Source organism: Mixophyes fleayi, chromosome 3 (assembly GCF_038048845.1).
Source record: "Mixophyes fleayi isolate aMixFle1 chromosome 3, aMixFle1.hap1, whole genome shotgun sequence".
Classification (NCBI taxonomy): Eukaryota; Metazoa; Chordata; class Amphibia; order Anura; family Limnodynastidae; genus Mixophyes; species Mixophyes fleayi.
Genome location: NC_134404.1, coordinates 311,890,916 through 311,909,496, shown reverse-complemented (window position 1 = coordinate 311,909,496; position 18,581 = coordinate 311,890,916). Strand labels below are relative to the sequence as shown.

Genomic DNA, 18,581 nt, shown 5'->3' with positions numbered 1-18,581 from the left:
AATAAACCAGTCAGTCATTCAGTACATGTACAGATCTCTGATTATGCTGGGGTCACACCAGTGTTTCGGAATATCCTATTCATCCAGTAAAAAAAAAATGTGTCATTCAGGAACGCTAGTGGAAATCAGATTTACAAAGGTGAATAGGAGTTTTTTTGATAGCATTATATTAACATGTGGGTAGCAGTTTGTGCATCTCCTTCACAATGTCTATCAGTTGAAAATGCCAGGCTCTATATTATGTAATATTTTCATCTACTTTGGCTTATAATTGTGATCTGGTAAATTCATGCCTACAATTCATTAATAAATCTGTCATTCAGGAATAGTTCATTTCGGACCTATGAGCCATTGGGCCTTATGTAGAGTTAGGTGCAAATCCAAATAAAGGGTGTAAATGTACACCAGGACAAACCCTGTTGCAATGTGAGGGGTGCAAATTCAATTTAGTTTGTAGACAGGGAAAAATACCGCCTGTTTCTGCATGTAGCACACAAATACTGGATAGCTTTATATTTACACTGTCACTTCAAGTTCAGCTAGGACACGTCTCCTCCCAACCAAACCCCTGCAGCAAAACATGCAACATTTAGTTGGGCTTACTTACTCTAAATGAGGCCCACTGTGTTGTACAAAGTAGGCTGTCCCTTGTCATAATAGAGAATAGAATGGAAAAAAAAAAATCAAATAAGTTACTGTATTGTTCCTTAAATCCGCTGTAAACCTATCAACACCCAGGATAGGTTACGTTTTACAGATCTTCCCAACAGGATATAGGCTGCGCCATTATTTAAAACACAAAAAACGTATTATTTGTTTGCCAAAGAAAAGCTCTTGTTTGCAACACTGCCTCATGACAATGGACTAGCATTACAGTATAATAAAATTTGGAATTGACAGAGAAGTTCTTACATTTTGGCAGTCAGCTTTCTCAGGAGTCTCAATACTCAAGATAGAGAGAGTGAGAGCACATTAGTGCAATAGAGGGCTGGAACACTTTGCAGACATGCATCCTGTATACCCAATACGTATTCATACATCTAATACATACAATACATACAACCTTCATTGGTTCAATGTTATAGAACCAAAAGTACATATTTGTTTAATTATGTATGTTTTACTTAGGTGTAGTTTATGACCATGTTGTCTATGAAAATATGCAGTAGCTATTTTTTTTATAAAGTAAAAAGGTCTGCTTTAAATATATTCGGTGGGTGTATGGGAACCTGACTTCAGATTCTGTTTTTCAGGAACTTACAGAGCACACATCAGCAGTCCATATTCTGAAAACACCTGATCAAAGCCACAAAACACCTCCATTGTCATTGTCTCCAAATGAGGCACAATAAGGATACAGAAGTGTGTTGTTCTGTGTAATTTGTACTAATATATGGAACACAAAAGTTTAACGGAACATAAAGAGACATGAATTTTCCATGCAATCATAATTTTAATTATATAGGTGGATAAGTATGGTACACTTGTAGTATAGTATATTCAGACAATGGGTGCTGAAATAGTGTGTGCTGTCACAGCATCATCAATTAGCAGCAAGCAAGAAAGTGGATATATCAATAAACAATGAAATACCAAAAAGAGACACTGGGGTAGATTCAACAAACCTTCTAATAAGGAAACGTAGAGGTGCTGCTCATAGCAACCAATCCGATTCTAGCCATCTTTTTCTAGATAAATGATATATAGAATCTGATCCACATTTCCTTTTTAGACGGTTTGATTAGATTCTGCCCCATTTTCAATTTTAGTTCCCACTTATGTGGATAAGACAATTTACACACTTTGATTATAAGGCTGGAAACTGTAAATAATAAACTTTCCAGCCTCCACCAAGTAATACACACCTTGCATCGCTACTAGTGATTTGCTGTTTCAACTTCTAACATACATGATGCAGTGTTGTTGGATATGCCTTGAAACCAACATGCTGCTAAAATATCTGTTATCAGTAGCGCACACATTTTTGTAACGGTAAATGACATGCTTAAAAGATAAGACTATTTTATTTTGCTTTAGAAGTTTTAAAACAAATAGGGGTCTTGTAGGGTAGTTCATAGATTACAGAACGCCTACTATAAGCCTCAGACATATGATAACATACTACACTGTAGCAGTCTGTGCCAACCACATGCCAAGAAAGAGTAAAAGACTTTGGCCATGGAAGTGCATGTTATTGTACTTGTACCGCCATCGTCCTTGGTAAATAGGCTTCCCCATGCAACGAAGGACCACGGCAATGGCTACCACCAGTGATAGTCATCACTAGAAGGGGGCTTGAAAAACAGGCAGAAGCCCTAAATACTGCAAAAACTCCAATCTTTTGTCCCTTTGGTAAATAGACCCAGAGTACCTTTATGTACACTGTACAGGAAAATAATGTAAAAGTGTTGTCCCAAGAAAATTTTGGCAGCCAGGTGGCATTAAGAAGTAGCCGGGTGGGGGCAGTTGCAATACGTTGGAATAATAATCAAAAATGTTGAATGTTATTGCCCACACCTGCCAGGACTGGTCAGGCTGGTGGTCAGTGGTCTAACACACACTGCTGGCTGTAGCGCTCACATATTGCCTGTTAAACTAGGAGCAACATTATTAAATTTAATCTATTATAATATGACTCTGTTGGGCTCCAAGAGTCGGGTGGCAAGTAAAACCACCCCGGGGGGCAGCACCCGGGCAATAGGTGCTGGGCAGAACACGGTGTAATGTGATGTCCACAAACATTTTTAATTGATCCCCTAGTCACTTGAGGCATTACAAACTATAACTTAAACAGATAACTATATTATAATTGTGTAAGCTTGTTATGATGAACGGTGCACCATGTGAATAATTATAATATGCATGTTACACTGAATAACTAGTAATATAAGCAGCTGGAGCTTCATTATAACACAAAAGCCATGTACTGCGGCATGATTATCCAATTACAATGTACTTCCAGTAGGTGTACAGCACAGCCCAGTATCTGATCCCAGGCACCGAAGGGTATACTCACAATTTAACCATCCACTGCCCCTCTAAGATCACCGACCAGTTGCTGGAGGTGACAGTGCTGACTGTGCCGTCTCCCTGGGCCGCTCTGCACAGCCCGGGCATAAAGCCCAGCACGGCCGCCGCTGCCAGGCACACCGCGGCTGCTGCCCCCACGCCGCCCGGAGACCGAGCCAGCAGCACCCGGCTGCTAGGTAGAAGCCTGCTGGGCTCGGCTGCTGCTGTTCTCCGGGAACCCACCATGATGACAGCGTGTAAACCTTAGAGATCAGGAAGTGAGCGCTCATTAACCCCTGCACCGACGCCCTGTGACAACAAACTGGCGGGTAATCTGCTCTAGCAGCGCGGGGTGGGCGAGCTGGCACAGGGGCAGGCAGGGTGCCACATACATGGACGTGTGGATTTCACTGCAATATCTCATTTATTGCACGTAGCAGAATGCACAATAGCTAGAACCTAGTGAGGCCGAACACGCTGATTTATTGAGATTGTATGTACGTGATGGTGCTACAGGCAGCAGACGATGGGCATATACCCCACAACCCAAATAATAGGCATCTTGTGGGCAGACACCTGCTGTCAGATACTGAATAAAGTTGCTCAAGAATTACAAAGCAAAACATGCGTCCTCCTTCCCCGGGGCTGTGGGCAGAGAACAAGGCAGTGTCCACGCTCCTCCTCCCTTGTGGAGACATGAGTGACGTGTCTGACTACAGTGCATCTGCCTTTATGTCTCTTTATGGCCTTGATGGGTAAGGCTAGGCTGGTCACACAAGTTATTTATGTCAATAAGAACATATTTGAGGGTGTGCGTATGTCTTGTACATAAGTTATCTCAGAGATACCTTTCTTTTTCTCAAGATTCCTTATTATCAAGGATGTTTGTTCATTAGGTTTTATTTCTGTATACCTCCCAGCTTCTTTTGGACCTACCCCACCCCCTTCTCTCAGTTACTGAAGGTCTATAAAGCCATGAAACTACACTGTTTTATAAGACATCTCAAGTGTTATTGGCTATTTGACACAGACCCTCTAAGCAAAACATATCCCACCCCACATTAATGCTTTCATAGAATGACAATTATTTTGTTAAATTGTGGTGGGGCCAATGCCAATCATTAGGGTTACAATGGAATTACGTGCAGCACAAATACTGTTTTCCAATGTATGCCTTTCCTCAAATACGTCCCTGTTTGGAAGTGGCTTTAATTGAGCCAGGGATAAATCATTGGCCAGCAGCAGGACTTGGTGTGAATATGTCCATTGTATATGATAAGGAAGCAGCTTTTTGGCTTTTGGAGAAGTTCCAGATGGCCAGTCAGCCCGATAATGTAGATGTATGAAGTCATCATGTACTAATGTGCCCTTTGCAGTATACAGGCCGTATGTATTTATATGATCACATAAATGATCTATTGGAATAACTAGTGAAGTCAGCTCTTTGGCACTAATTAGTATACTGTACACTGGCAGAAGCAATTTTGAGTTGTATTTCCACATGGCCCAGCACCCTCAAAAACTCTGTACATTTGCTGTCATGTACCCTCACTCCATTACCTCCACCTCTCAATTATTCATATAAAAAAAACCACAAGCATCCTCCTTATAAGTTCTAAACTACCATCATCCTCATTAGATGAGGCCACTAATGCATGAACTAATATTACTTACAGATTATCACAGTATAAGCATAGTGCATGTATTATGTAAATATCTTTTACTCATAAAATGTTACACATGTTTGACCATGATGCCTGCACCAACTACTTTAAAGGCTGTCCTTCTTTGTACGGGCATCATTATTCCTGACTCTTCATATGTATTTTATAAGTAGTTTGCTTGGGTGAGGCTATTCCTTCTAGAGAGGTCAGACCTCAGAGGGCTCCATGCAGCTATAGGGCCGTTTGTTGGACTGTCTTAACCTCTCTGTGCTGGGGATGAGTCTGCACATATACCTGGCCTAGAGGTTAGCACTTCTGCCTCACAGCACTGGGGTCATGAGTTCAATTCCCGACCATGACCTTATCTGTGTGGAGTTTGTCTGTTCTCCCTGTGTTTGCGTGGGTTTCCTCCGGGTGCTCCGGTTTCCTCCCAAACTCCAAAAATATACTGGTAGGTTAATTGGCTGCTATCAACATTGACCCTAGTCTCTTTCTCTCTCTGTCTGTGTGTGTTAGGTAAGCTCCAATGGGGGGAGGGACTGATGTGAGTGAGTTCTCTGTACAGCGCTGCGGAATTAGTGGCGCTATATAAATGATGATGATGATGATAATATGCCTCAAAAGTGCTAATGACAAGTTCCACTTGTCCTTAGCATGCAGGGAATTCAAATGATTAGAAATTATACTTACATGTCCCCTCACCAGTGTTTTCTTTAGGGCAAAGGGCACCAAACTTAGCACACATGTATTTGGGGACCTGTGATAAGAATTTGTGGCCCTCAGGTGGCCGAGTTATGAGCTGTCAGACTGCCCTACTGTCCCATGGATCACAATGCATTTTCAATGCAAAATAAGATGGTAGGCTTCACAGGGTCACCCTGAAGCCGTCTCTAGAACGAGGACTACCAATATACTTACTATAGTGAACTGTGAAAAAAATTGTGTTCCCAGAGGCCCCATGGTTGAAAGTGTGGGCCTATCACATTAGACTTGGATTTAGTCTCCAAATAAAATGGCTAAAGACTTGGGGCCTGATTCAGAGTGAGACGTATGCCCATTTGCGTAGTAAATCTTTGTGTTTGTTCATACTGTGCATGCTCAGAAGGGGAATGTATGCAACTGCGGCTATTCAGACTTGCAACTTTTTGGCACTTACAGCTCCTGAAAAAGCATCACGGGAGAGAAGGGCTGTTCTAACCTTGGCAATGTACAGTATGGGCGTGGTCGGGACTTGCATTTGCATTTGGATTCAGACTGGGACGCAGTCTCTGATGCGGCTGAAAAAGAGGTGTTATTTGTGGGTGGTCAAGAGGTTTAAGTAGCAGATAATTTTTTTTTTACACATGTAAGGAAGTTGTTCCTGCTATATTACATAGTTAATTCAAGTTTAAATGATGCTTCATAGCAATTGCGTTTTTAACATATAAAATAAATGCTTTTGTACATGTTCGCAAGTTAGACGTAAGTGTCAAAGAGTGTGTCTGTTGTCAAGGGGACACATCTGCTATTCATTCAGATCTGGAAGGATATCCAACTCTGAATACATCATCATCACCATTTATTTATATAGCGCCACTAGTTCCGCAGCGTTGTAGAGAAAACTCACTCACATCAGTCCCTGCCCTCGCGGAAGTCCGGGAGCATCCTCCAGGATCCCGGCCAGTTTGGAAAGTTAAATGGAAGGGGCGGGGCTTAGTGATGTTATTCACGCATCATCGTGGCTCCACCCCCACCCCCTGCTGACATAAGGCAAAAATAGTGACGCTCCTCCTTTAGGCGGCGGAGCTTAGTGATGTGATTCACTGAGCCCTGTCCCCACATGCCCCTGGACCTCCTGGAAGACAAAATTGAAAAGTAGGCAAATATGCTTTGTACCGGATTCCCTGCCCCTATCAAAGATTTTCCAGTTTATAAGGTGGATTTATATCAAAGCAAGAACCACAAAGTATACCTTGGTGGTGTCTAGAAAAAAACAGTCACGCTTAAAGCACCCATTGATTTAGTTTACTAAGTGTAAATGTGCCGTGAGTAGGAATATGCACCGGCCACTTTTGGTGTCTCGTGTTTTGTGTTTTGGATTCAGATTTGCTTGAGGTTTTGGGTTTGGATTTGTTTCGCAAAACACCTGACGAAAGGTTTTGGTTCGGATTTAAGGTTTTGGATTCAGATTTATTTTGAAAAAAACATAAAAAGTGTTAAAATCAAGTTTTTTGGTTTATTTTCACTCCTACGCTATTATTAACCTCAATAACAATCATTTCCACTAATTCCCAGTCTATTCTGCAGAATCAGTGAACTTTGTAATATTGCAGTACCAATGGACTTATACTGCAGGATTGTTTTTGGATATTTTTTTTTTAATTTCTTTTTTTTATAATTATTTTTTGCTGTGCTGTGCTGTGCTGTGCTGTGCTGTGTCCTTCTAAGGGCATTGTTATTTCCCCAGCACAGCACGAGATATAGCAGGACAGAGGACCACCTAACACAACCTCCCTCTACCCTGATCAATGCCCAAGTGAAGATGGCAGCGGCTAGCGGGGAATTTATAGGATCCGAGTATCGCGAGATCCGACAGCGGGATTATGACTCAGAGCCTCGGTTTCAGTTTTGCAATTGGCGGGAATACCCGGATCTGTCTCGGATCCGGCTCGGATCGGCAACGTTCGGGTGGGCTCGGATTTCAGATATCCGAGCCCGCTCATCTCTAGCCGTAAGCCATTGGTAATCAATCAGAAAGTAACGTTGATTGATTTATTGCATATTGGTCAATGGAAGCTAATGTTTGGTTGCTATAGAACAATTTACCTCAGATGCAGTCTGCAGCATCAACATTGTCCTAGTGAGTATGTCTGTGCATGTACAGATCAGTGATCTCTCTTTGCAGAGAGCCGTTATAGCTGTACCCATCTTGTGGTGGTCATGGGCATCTGTCCCCTGGGCCGGCCCCATAGGGGGCTACCTTGGGCTGGGTCACTGGGCCACCTGCATTTTTTTCCTTTAAAATAGGCTGCTGAGTCGAGTATTGCCCCCCAGGCTGAAATGTGCCAGCCCTCCCCTGGCCATGGCACTCATTTTATCTAGTAAGCACATAGCCTAATGGATAAATGTAAAGTCTTGTTAAAGAAGTAATATAAAATATATTGTGTCAGATTATAAGTAAGTGGATTTATTTTGGGGGTACTTCCATTTTGAACACCAAAGGAACATAATACCTGCATGTGACGTAGTCCTAGAGATTAACACAGCATCAGCACTTATCTAAATAGTAACACAAACAGCAGAATGCAACAAGTTAAAAAGTGATAACAGAGTTCTGACCAAGCTGAACAGGATAAGATCTGTTTCCTGTGCTACTACAGTGCTGTGGTTTATTCTATTGGAGAATGCACAATGTGGGCCTGAGTCATTAAGGAGAGCAAAGCAAAGAGGAGTAAATTTGCACCTTGGCAAAACCATGTTGCATTGGAGGGGGAGATAAATTTAAAATATGGGGACAGATTTACAGTTGGGGTACAGCATGGTATAGATCAACTTTAAACTTCAGTGTAAAATAAAGATATCGTGTATTTGTGTGCTACATGAAAAAGCCAGTATTTTCCTTACATGCAAAATAATAAACTAATTTGCACCCCTGCATTGTAACATGCTTTGTCCAGGAGCAAATTTACTCCTTTTTTTGCTTTGTTCCCATTCATGACTCAGGCCCTGTGAGTGTTACAATGTGATTTCGACTTGCTGTTATCAATGTAAAAAGATTTTGTGGTCATATGAATTTTTACAGTAAATTTAGTATAAACAGGTTATATTTCGGATCTGGATTTTGTTATTTAACGTGTGTACAAAAGATATTTCTATAGAGACAATCAGCTGATGCTCTGATAATGATTATTTAGCGTGCATCCATTCTTTCAATGTATTATTTTCCAGCTTAAATATTTTGGGCCTGATTCGTCCTTAGACGTAGGTTTCGTTGCGTGCCATATTTTGTGTGAAATTGCTCTACGCAGGCTCACAAACTGACTTTACGCCAGTGAACGCAAGTGCATGCAATTCAGGTTCGAATACAGATCACACTTTTTGACATCCTACAATTTGAAGGGTGGAAAGGGGGGAGGATAGAGGCGTAAAAAGCATGTAGAGTATAGACATTAAGAACATCCTAATATATGTATTTCATGTTAACTGTTTGTGTGGTGTGACATGTAGTGCCACAGTCTTGTACTGGTGTATGGATTCTGGCATATGGATGTGTCATAAGCATAACATAAGACTATATTAAAGTACCATTCCCTTCTATGTTATATAGCGGCAAGGCTCCGTAAGGAGCAGTTGTATTCATCTCTCTGGTTTATTATTTTACTTAGCTTTGGATGAACATCCCCTAGGACTACTACAGGAAGAAGATTACCTTTGGATTGAACTGTGTAATAAAATGTTCAGCGAGGGCTTGGGGAGTTTTTATTTTTAATAAATGGCATTTGAAATCAGTCTGTTTGTTTATTTCCTATTACTTAGTTTTGTGGAACTCCATGTTCCATGACTGCAAGGGCTTGCTGGGACTTCTAGTTCCACAAGCTTAAGTAATTTGTAACTGTCTTTTGACACATTACACTGCACCACATAGGAGGGGATAGCACCAGTGCTATTCAGCACGAGGCCGGTTTGCCCTGTAGGGATGAAAGGTGAATATTTGTGTATGCCTGATTCCCCGATGGTATTCTTGGTGCTGGTCATGCTTTCAGGGGGATGAGGTTGAGGGGGTTAAGTTTTCTCAAAATGTAATTTATTTCTAAATATTTCGTTTTTATATGTATTTCAATGACAGTTATCGTCATAAAGTTGATAACGATAAGTGTCATATCTTTTCTCTGAATACATCAATCTTGTAGTATACTAATACAGTATCCTGATTCCGGTGGTAGTCAGTATATTGATGCTGACTACCCCGGCAAGACTTACCCTGACGTCTTCACACTAAAGGGCTCCTTCCCGACGAGTCTCCAGGTGACTGGAAGCAATCGCGATGAATGAAGAAGCCGGAGTGACTTGATGACGTCCCTGCCAACCGTGACGCTGTAATCGGTGCTGTTAAGGCGGTAATGTAAGTATGCGGGCATCGTGGTTGGCAGCGACGTCATCAAGTCGCGTCGGCTTCTTCATTCATCGCGATTGCTTCCAGTCGCTTGGCACATCAGTCATCCTGGAGCCTCGTCAGGAAGGAACCCTTCGGTGTGAAGACGTCGGGGGTAAGACTTGTCGGAATAATAATCATTATCATTATTCTGTACCCCACCCCTTGATTCGACGCCCTATAAATCAAGCCCACTTTGAAAGAGCAGCAGTACAATGTAGATGTACTGATTTGTTATTCTTGTGTTCTTATTCCTAATAATTCTTTATATGTTTTTTCCATTTTTATTATAGTGTGCCTGATTTTAACATGTTCTAATTAGAGATGGCTCAGCCTGAAAATAAAGAAGAGCTGCTGGAAGCAATTAAAGCTTTTTGGTTTAACGTGCAAAGAGATATGCAATTATTTGATAAACCAACTGATTCTATTTCAACGTCGGCCTATGCAGAGGAAACTGCTAATATTATTTACCTAACCAAGCCGCTGTTTACAATAACACAATATAAACTAACTTCAGAATCATTTCTAGGTGGATTCATCCTTCTGGAGCATAAACTTTCATTCCACATGAAGGGGGGGTCTCTGAACTATATAACTCAAATAACACTTGTATATGTGTGTATATGTATATATATATATATATATATATATATATATATATATATAAAAAGCATAAACTAGATGATCAAACAGCTCAAATACATCTCTTTTACTACTGCCAGCTTTTCACTAATTTTCAGTTTTCCTTATTTTTAAATAGATCGTATTACAAATTGCCCATTTCTTGTGTATTGATTCCATTTATGTAATGTAGGCTGATGATTTATACCAATTATTAATCATTGTGTTACTACAAAGCATAAAGTATCTGTCTGCTCTAGTCACTAATTGTTGCCTTATTTCTTGAAGCCTTAATTGGATCTTACACATTAGCCGCTAATGGACAAGAAGAAAATGCACTGCTGAGTTTGGAAAACGAGTGGCTGGAGGGGTTACGCATTAAGCAATGTTTCTTAACTAAAGGATTTGTGCTTATAGGGTCATTAGACAATAGGACTAAAAGGAAGTTGGTAGATTGCAAACTAGCAAAATTAATGGTTTTGGGAATACAAGAAATGAACATGAGAGATGACGTATTATAATCTCAGAAATAATTTTACTTAATTGTGTGATATCACAAGGAATACATATGTTTGACATAGTTTATGCAATCTCTCTATACATGCTAAGTACACCCTCTACACTAGACCATAGCCTTAACATTTTATATTGTGAAAGGTTTATCACACATGATTAAAGAAGCAATCCCACATAGATTTTTTTTTTAATAGCAAGTTAAGTACCTTTTAAACATGCATCTGGTCATTTTCCTTAGCTGTCCTCCAACGTGTCATTATCTCCTTTTCAAAATCTCTCCGGAGGGCAGACAGGTATTATTTGCACACTTCCAGTTCCATGTGACATACCAGTTAAAAAGGATAGAGACAGTGGACAGAGCAGACAAGTTAAACATAGTAAATACGTTTATATATTGTAGCTAAAACAGAAAGTGTGGGCTGTATAAGGTTGAGTACTTGCCCCATGACTTGACTGAAAGTTAGTGGGAAAGCCATAAGTCAAAAAAAGTATCCTCCTATCATCTTGATTGACAGAGTACATTTAATTGAGGTATCTGTTATCCCTTAACAGTGGAATGCTGTCCCTGCTGCTAGCATAGTCCAGCCAGTGAATGTAGAAGAGTAGGTGCATTAAAGTATATCTATAAGTAAAGCTTCAATATCCAAAATACTGCAAGCTTGACTGATGTGAATCATACTGTTAAATAAAAAAAAAGAATTGTGGAATTTTTTTTAAGAATATTCTGCAATTGACAAAAGAAATATGATAACGAAAATTTTAAAGTATGACTCCTTGTCGACTATGGACTGCCTTATCTTGACTGGTTTAAAGATCCCTTACACTTTGTAAAAAGTCAGCTTACTCTACCAGATTGTTAGTGCCAGAGAAGGAGCAAAATTGAGGCAAACATCTGAATGAGGGCTATAGACTAGAATACTGGTTTGCAGATAAAAGTACGACATGCAAACTGAAAAAGGTCATGATAGAGACTTGTACCATATATTCATGAGACAGGAATTGTGAGAAGAAGGTTCACCACACACTCATAGTCTGTATGTAGTTGTCCATGTGTAGATAAAAATAACAGACCTTGATAACTGAAGTGAGAAAGAGAGCCAGGAAAGTGGGGGAGAAGTATAGGAGACTTATGGGATAGAACAGGGTGGAGGGGGCAGGTTATAGGGTGAGATGAGTGCAAATAGCTCATGCTCGTTACTGGGGAGAATGAACTGAAGGTGATTTGATTTGCATGCATTAAAATAGAAACTCAAACCTATATTCATATGTTACAACAGTGGCACTGAGAAGCTCCACAGATATAGAAAATGTATCATTAAATATGACCAGCATAAGGAACAACAGAAGTGTCAATGCACAGTTGTTCATAATATAACTTAGGATGCTGCCTGTATTTTGTGTGTGGCTGCAGTACCTCGATTTTGTACCTTGTTTTGCCCCTGAACTTTATACCTTGCCTGTAGGAGTTAATCTCCTTACCTGATTAGTACTGCACCTGTCTCACAGCTTCATGTACCTGCCTCAATCTGTGTTCTGTGCAGTGCATCGTCTATATCTGACTGCTGTTTGTGTCTTGTTTATCCCTGTTCCAGTCTTGTTGCCCTGACCTCTGCCTGGCTACTGGACTCAGCTAGTCTGTCTGCTTCCCTGGACTGCCTCGTGCCTCTAGCAATCTGGAATCCTGATTCCTGCCTCCTTAGTCTGGAGCCTCGTGCCTCCTGGCAATTGGGTAACTAAAAATACTCCTGCATTAAAACTGTATTTGTGATTGCTTGGAACCTGTTGCTTCTGTGGACTATTCCTGCCATTCATCACACCTGATCACATTTGTGTATTGAAGTATACCTGTTTATTCTGCTACCTGAAATCTGCATATTTCACAAACTCAATCCTTCTTCACATATTTTGCCTAATTAAGGACAATTGGTTTTTCTGCTGCTATTGCCGTGTCCTGAATTCACTTGAAATCGTAACAATAGCAAATTCAAATACAGAACTACATTATATGCACAGAGCAATAGAGGTAACTCTGCATTTACCCACATATATAGAACCATATACTGGTCTATAGAAACAGAATTACTTAGAGAAAATATTAATGTATTTGTGTAAAAAGTAGGACTGTTCCATTCTGGATAAAATCTAAATACTATATACCCATATCCATATGCACTTGAGAGCTTATAATGCAAGACATGCTAATATTCTCTAGACTACATGACTGCATAGTGATATGCCAAATCTTTACATATACTCTACACTCTATAAATAGCTCCATTGCAAGACTATATACAGCTCTTTGCCAACACCACATGCTGTTCTATGCCACCATCATATATAGCACCATGTCAATCCTTTAAATAGCCTCATACCACCAACATATAACCATGCTATCCTCAGACTCCAGGTGAAGTACTCACCCCTAGCCAACAGTATGAAGGGAATAAAATCTGAGTGACTTATTTTAGCGATGAGCACTTGGAAGGGGGAGATTTGTGCAGCATGTAAGTACGGGATAAAAATGTTAGCACAGACATGCACTGGCAGGCTCTACATTGCACAGGAGCATCATTAAACAAAGGTATAATGCGGTCCTAATGAAAAGTGTTCTATGCTAATTTCGTATCATCTAAGCAATAGAGATTAAATTGCAGCAATACTTCACATGAGTCAAGCTTTGTGGCAGAACAGTTGAAGTTATGGTGATACAATCTTCAAGTTCCACTCTGCTTCACCATTCCATGGAAAGCCATTGATACTGTATTTCCAAATTTGCATTTTGCAGAATTTATAGTCTGTGAATAGAACTTGGACGATGACAGACAATACATTCTGCTGTGTCATGTAGGACATTTAAGAACTTTAAGCAAGTAGTGGCTGTAACAAAGAAATTACACAAGGCAAGGGCCACAAGTTCGATATGCTTGGTCTATGGCTTCATACTTCATTAATCTACACTTTCCTTTGGAGGAGAATTCAAGTAGTTATAATGAGGATGCATACAGCATAAAGTGATTATAAGCTCTGGGAAACACAACATATTAAGTTATTATTACTTTGGAAGTAGACATGTTCACTGACCCCCGTGTTCTGGTTTTGGTTTTGGATCTGTATTAACTTCGTATTTTTGCTTGGCAAAACCGCTCTTATGTGTTTTGGTTCCCTATTTCTTTCTAAAATCCCTTTTTTTTTTTTTTTTGCTAAGAGCACATAATTTCGCTTCCCCTCCCTTCCCCCCTATATTATTATAAACCTCTATAGCACTAATTTCAAGTCATTTGCAGTCAATTTTGACCACCTCAGAGGTCACAATATTATTTTCATACACTTTCAAACAAAGACTGCAGCAGTTCTTGCCAGTGATAAGAAGAAGACCATTGTCATACCTGGGTATAAGACCAAAAAATCCACCTCTTATGTGTGGAATTATTTTTACCCAAATCCTGACAACAGTTGTCTAGCCATTTGTAGCATTGTAAAGCCACAGTCAGTAGAGGTAGGGACCTTAACCATCTAGGAACCTCATCCATGTTATGCCATTTGAAGCAAGTTCATGGAAAGCTTTTGTGAAAATCAGAAACTTATGCTAAAAAATAACAACTAGCAGTCCAGCATCAGCTACCTCCCTTCTCTCAGCTATATTCCAGCACCTGTAATCTACACCCCCAACACCTTCATCATCAATATCCTCACAAGTGATCGGAGTTAGTCCTGCATCCAAGTTTCTAAGGCAAAATGACTCTTCCCCTATCCAGGACTCCTCAGAAGAATCCTTGAGCGTTAGGCCCACTGCTGCTGCTCTTGCTGCTGGGGTTGGATCTTCAACCCAGAAGCAGACCAAGAAGAAGACTACTAGTAGTTTTCAACAATTGACTGTTAAACAATCCTTTGCAAGAAGGCGCAAGTATGACAGCTGTCACCCAGTCGCAAAGCGGATAACAGGCGCCATGGCAACTATGCTAGTATTAGATCTGCGACCAATATCCACTATTAAGACAGCTGGTTTTAGACAGTTAGTTGAGGTCATCTAACCCCGTTAACAAATTCCATCACGACACCATTTTGCTAGACAAGCTATTACTAACCTCGACCAGAAGGTTCGTAAAAATGTAATTATTGGGCTACAAAATGCCATTCTACCCACTGTACACTTAACCATAGATGTGTGGACAAGCGGAACTGGGCAAACTAAAGATTATATGATTAAGACAGCCCACTGGGTTGGTCATTCGCCTTCACCAGCAGGGACAGCAGCAGCATGTACCCAAGAACATCACATTTGTCAGAGGCAGGCTACTCTGTGTATCATCTGCTTCACTTAGATGCATATTATTATTATTGTATATTTGTAAGGCTCCAAAGCGCCGTACACTAGGGAAGACAAGGACATACATAAAACAAGACATACGTAAAACAAGAACAGACAAGGCAGACAAAATGAATGGAGACATGAAAACAAAGGGTACGGAGGACCCTGCTCATTAGAGAGCTTACATCCTAAAGGGAAGAGGGCACAGCTGAAACAAGAGGAGTAAGTGTGGCTCATAGTGGAGATTGGGATAGTTGTGTGTGTGCATTAGTATGAATAGTGTTATCAAGGATAAGGTCACCTCTAAAAAAGAGATGGGTTTTCAAAGAGCATCTAAAGATTTGAAGGCTGTGGGAAAGTCTGATTGAGCGTGATAGGGAATTCCATAAGTGGGGAGAAGTCTTGAAGGCGGGAGTGATAGGTGGTTATCAGAGACGAGACAAGGCGCAGGTCAGAGGTAATACCGCTGACAATCTGTTTGAAAAACTAAAAGATGTCATTGCAACATGATTTATCCTGCTTGGACTCTCATGAGGATATGTCATTTCTGATAACGCCATGTACCAATATTGTTAGAGCATTACAGTGGGGGAAATTCCATCACATTTCCTGTTTTGCTCACACAATCAACTTGGTGGTACAGAACTTTTTAAAAAATGACAATGACGTGCAGGAGATGCTGTCTGTGTCCCGAAATATATAGGGTCATTTTCGGGATTCTGCAACAGCATGTAGGAGAATGCAGCAACTGCAAGAAGAGTAGAATTTAGGGGGAATGTACTTTAGGCAGCGCAGTGGAGAATACTTTCCATGTTGTGCAAAGTGCTGAAACCACTCGAAGTAGTCACCTGTGAAGAGAGTGCAGACACTGTTAGCTTGAGTCAAGTGATTCCCCTAATTAGACTTTTTGAAAAGCAGCAAAAGAAATTGAAGGAGGAAATGAAACAAAGCAATTTCGCTAATTATGTTGGACTTGTAGATTAAGTACTTTATTCGCTTCGCCAGTATCCAAGAGTTATCAACATCTTGAAATCGGATCATTCCATTTTGGCATCTGTGTTTGATCCTAGGTTTAAGAGCTATGTCTTCTCTTTCTTTCCAACTGACCCAGATCTCAAGAGGAAAGGACACCTGGCAGTTTGAAGAACAATGACCAGAGGAATTCACCAATGCCACGTCGAGTACCTCAGAGTGCAAGAACCTTTGACCTATGAATGAAGACCTTACAACTGTAACTGTTATATCTCTGTGATGTAACTACTTTTACAACTGTATAGTGTATAAATTGTTGCGCTCTGATTTTTGAACCCCAGAACGTTCTCACAGAAGCTTGTGTCAGTGCTGACAGGCGCATGCTTATGCTTACCAAACTCTGCTTTTTAATATACTTACTAACAAGTAAAACCTATGTGCGTTGGAACCACAATGGTCGCAGCAGACAATATTTATTGGTAGCGAAAAGATGAACATAACAGTATATATATATATATATATATATATATATATATATATAGTCATTTATATAACTTTATTCGCATACAAATAATTATAAAAGCTGTGTACTCTTTTGCATTTAAAGAAACATTCACAGCTTTTGTTACATTTGTACTATATAAAATTAATCTAATTATCTTCCTTTGTAGTACATTTAATAATAAAAAAGACTTGCTACTGTACTGTGCGATGCATACATATTATACATATATATTATATGTAACTCTCCTTTTAAGAGTTGAAGAAGTTAACCTTCAGGGCTTAACATGTTGGATATTGTTTTACTCTTGGAAAATGATGTCAGGGGGCATGACAGTGGTAGGTTACTGAATAATGCTGGGGGTTTCAATTAAAATACAATGTTGTAAGAGACGTGTATATTATGTTTTGTCTCATTAAAGAGTATACATTGTTCTCTACATGTAACAGACATTTTATAAATATTGCTATTACTAAACAGTTCTTGAACCTTGTACATTTATAAATAGAACAACATGCTGTTCAATACAAAGCAACTTGTTGATACTTTTTTGCCTTTACCATTTTCATAAGTATTTACTACCATAATGTATAGTTCTGTATGTGTGTGTGTCATGCATCTCTTGGTGTATTTTAAATGACATGTTTCTATAGATGTGCCATTTATGTCATGTGTTCATGCACACGTGCTGTGAAACATGGATAAAAACGTATATAAGCTACATTAATATGTGCTTTAGACCAATCTTAAGTCTTGCATTTTTCATGTATTGTTCTTTTTTACCAGTACGATCTATTGTATTGGTAGCATGCTGAGAAATAGTGCATACTGTAAAATTTTAAATAAGAGTTAAAATCGTGGAATGCATTGGTGGGATTGACACCATCAACTGACTGTTGTATTTTAATGCACTTTTCATGTATTTATAAACATGTACAAAGCGCAATAAAAGCAGATAGGTGTGAACTAGTCCTGAGGGTTAAAGCTCTGATGAAACGTCTATCCTACTTAAGCTGTAAAACTACATTCGCTGCAAGTGACAGGAGTACATTAGCATGATATCTTTTATATCATTGTGTGTTGTATTGCTTGGACCGAGACTGAGAGGCTTTCTCAGAAATGGTAAAAATAGACAACTATTTACATTTTCTTTGCTCAGCCAGCTGCCCATTGAAAATCCCACAGCTAAAATGTCAAAATGTTTTATATCTATGCCTCTTTCCATTGACGTATGTAACCTTTTTGTCATTCACAAGTATCACATTAATAACAACAGTGGCCTTTTCATAGTTACAGCTCCAAGTGTATCAAAAGAGAATGAAAAGACAAAATACCTCAATCTGCCAAAAAAGAAAAATAACACAGGAGAAAAAGTAAATTGGTCAGAGATGCAGTATTTTTTCCTTCCAGGTGCTAAATATTGCCAAAAATATACACTTTTTTTATTATTATTATCCTTATATATCATCACTTAGTATAACACTTTTAAGAAATCTAGGGGCCTGATTCATTAAGGATCTTAACTTGAGAAACTTCTTATTTCAATCTCCTGGACAAAACCATGTTACAATGCAAGGGGTGCAAATTAGTATTCTGTTTTGCACATAAGCTAAATACTGACTGTTTTTTCATGTAGCACACAAATACTTGATAGCTTATTTGAACACTGAAATTTAATGTTGATATTTGTGTGCTACATGAAACAGTCAGTATTTAACTTATGTGCAAAACAGAATACTAATTTGCACCCCTTGCGTTGTAACATGGTTTTGTCCAGGAGACTGAAATAAGAAGTTTCTCAAGTTAAGATCCTTAATGAATCAGGCCCCAGTTTATTAACTGCAGCAAGAACTCCCA

At 39.6% G+C, this 18,581-nt stretch overlaps 1 protein-coding gene and 1 long non-coding RNA gene across 4 annotated transcripts in view; one reads left to right on the top strand and one right to left on the bottom strand.

Annotated features, from left to right (window-relative positions):
• The window catches only part of TMX4 (thioredoxin related transmembrane protein 4), a 50,942-nt gene extending 47,687 nt beyond the window's left edge, over positions 1-3,255 (bottom strand). The window contains exon 1 of the mRNA XM_075203999.1: positions 3,017-3,255. Within this exon, the coding sequence (XP_075060100.1) occupies positions 3,017-3,255 (239 nt within the window). The remainder of the gene's footprint in view (positions 1-3,016) is intronic.
• Positions 3,256-3,268: 13 nt separating this feature from the next.
• On the top strand, positions 3,269-17,693 carry LOC142144798 (uncharacterized). 3 transcript variants are annotated; one of them, XR_012689786.1, is made up of 3 exons: positions 3,269-3,338; positions 12,534-12,670; positions 16,362-17,693. It is a non-coding gene; the product is annotated as an uncharacterized LOC142144798 (long non-coding RNA). The 3 variants fall into 3 exon arrangements; XR_012689788.1 differs by lacking the exon at positions 3,269-3,338 and adding an exon at positions 3,639-3,833; XR_012689787.1 differs by lacking the exon at positions 3,269-3,338 and adding an exon at positions 6,552-6,588.
• Positions 17,694-18,581: the final 888 nt, after the last annotated feature.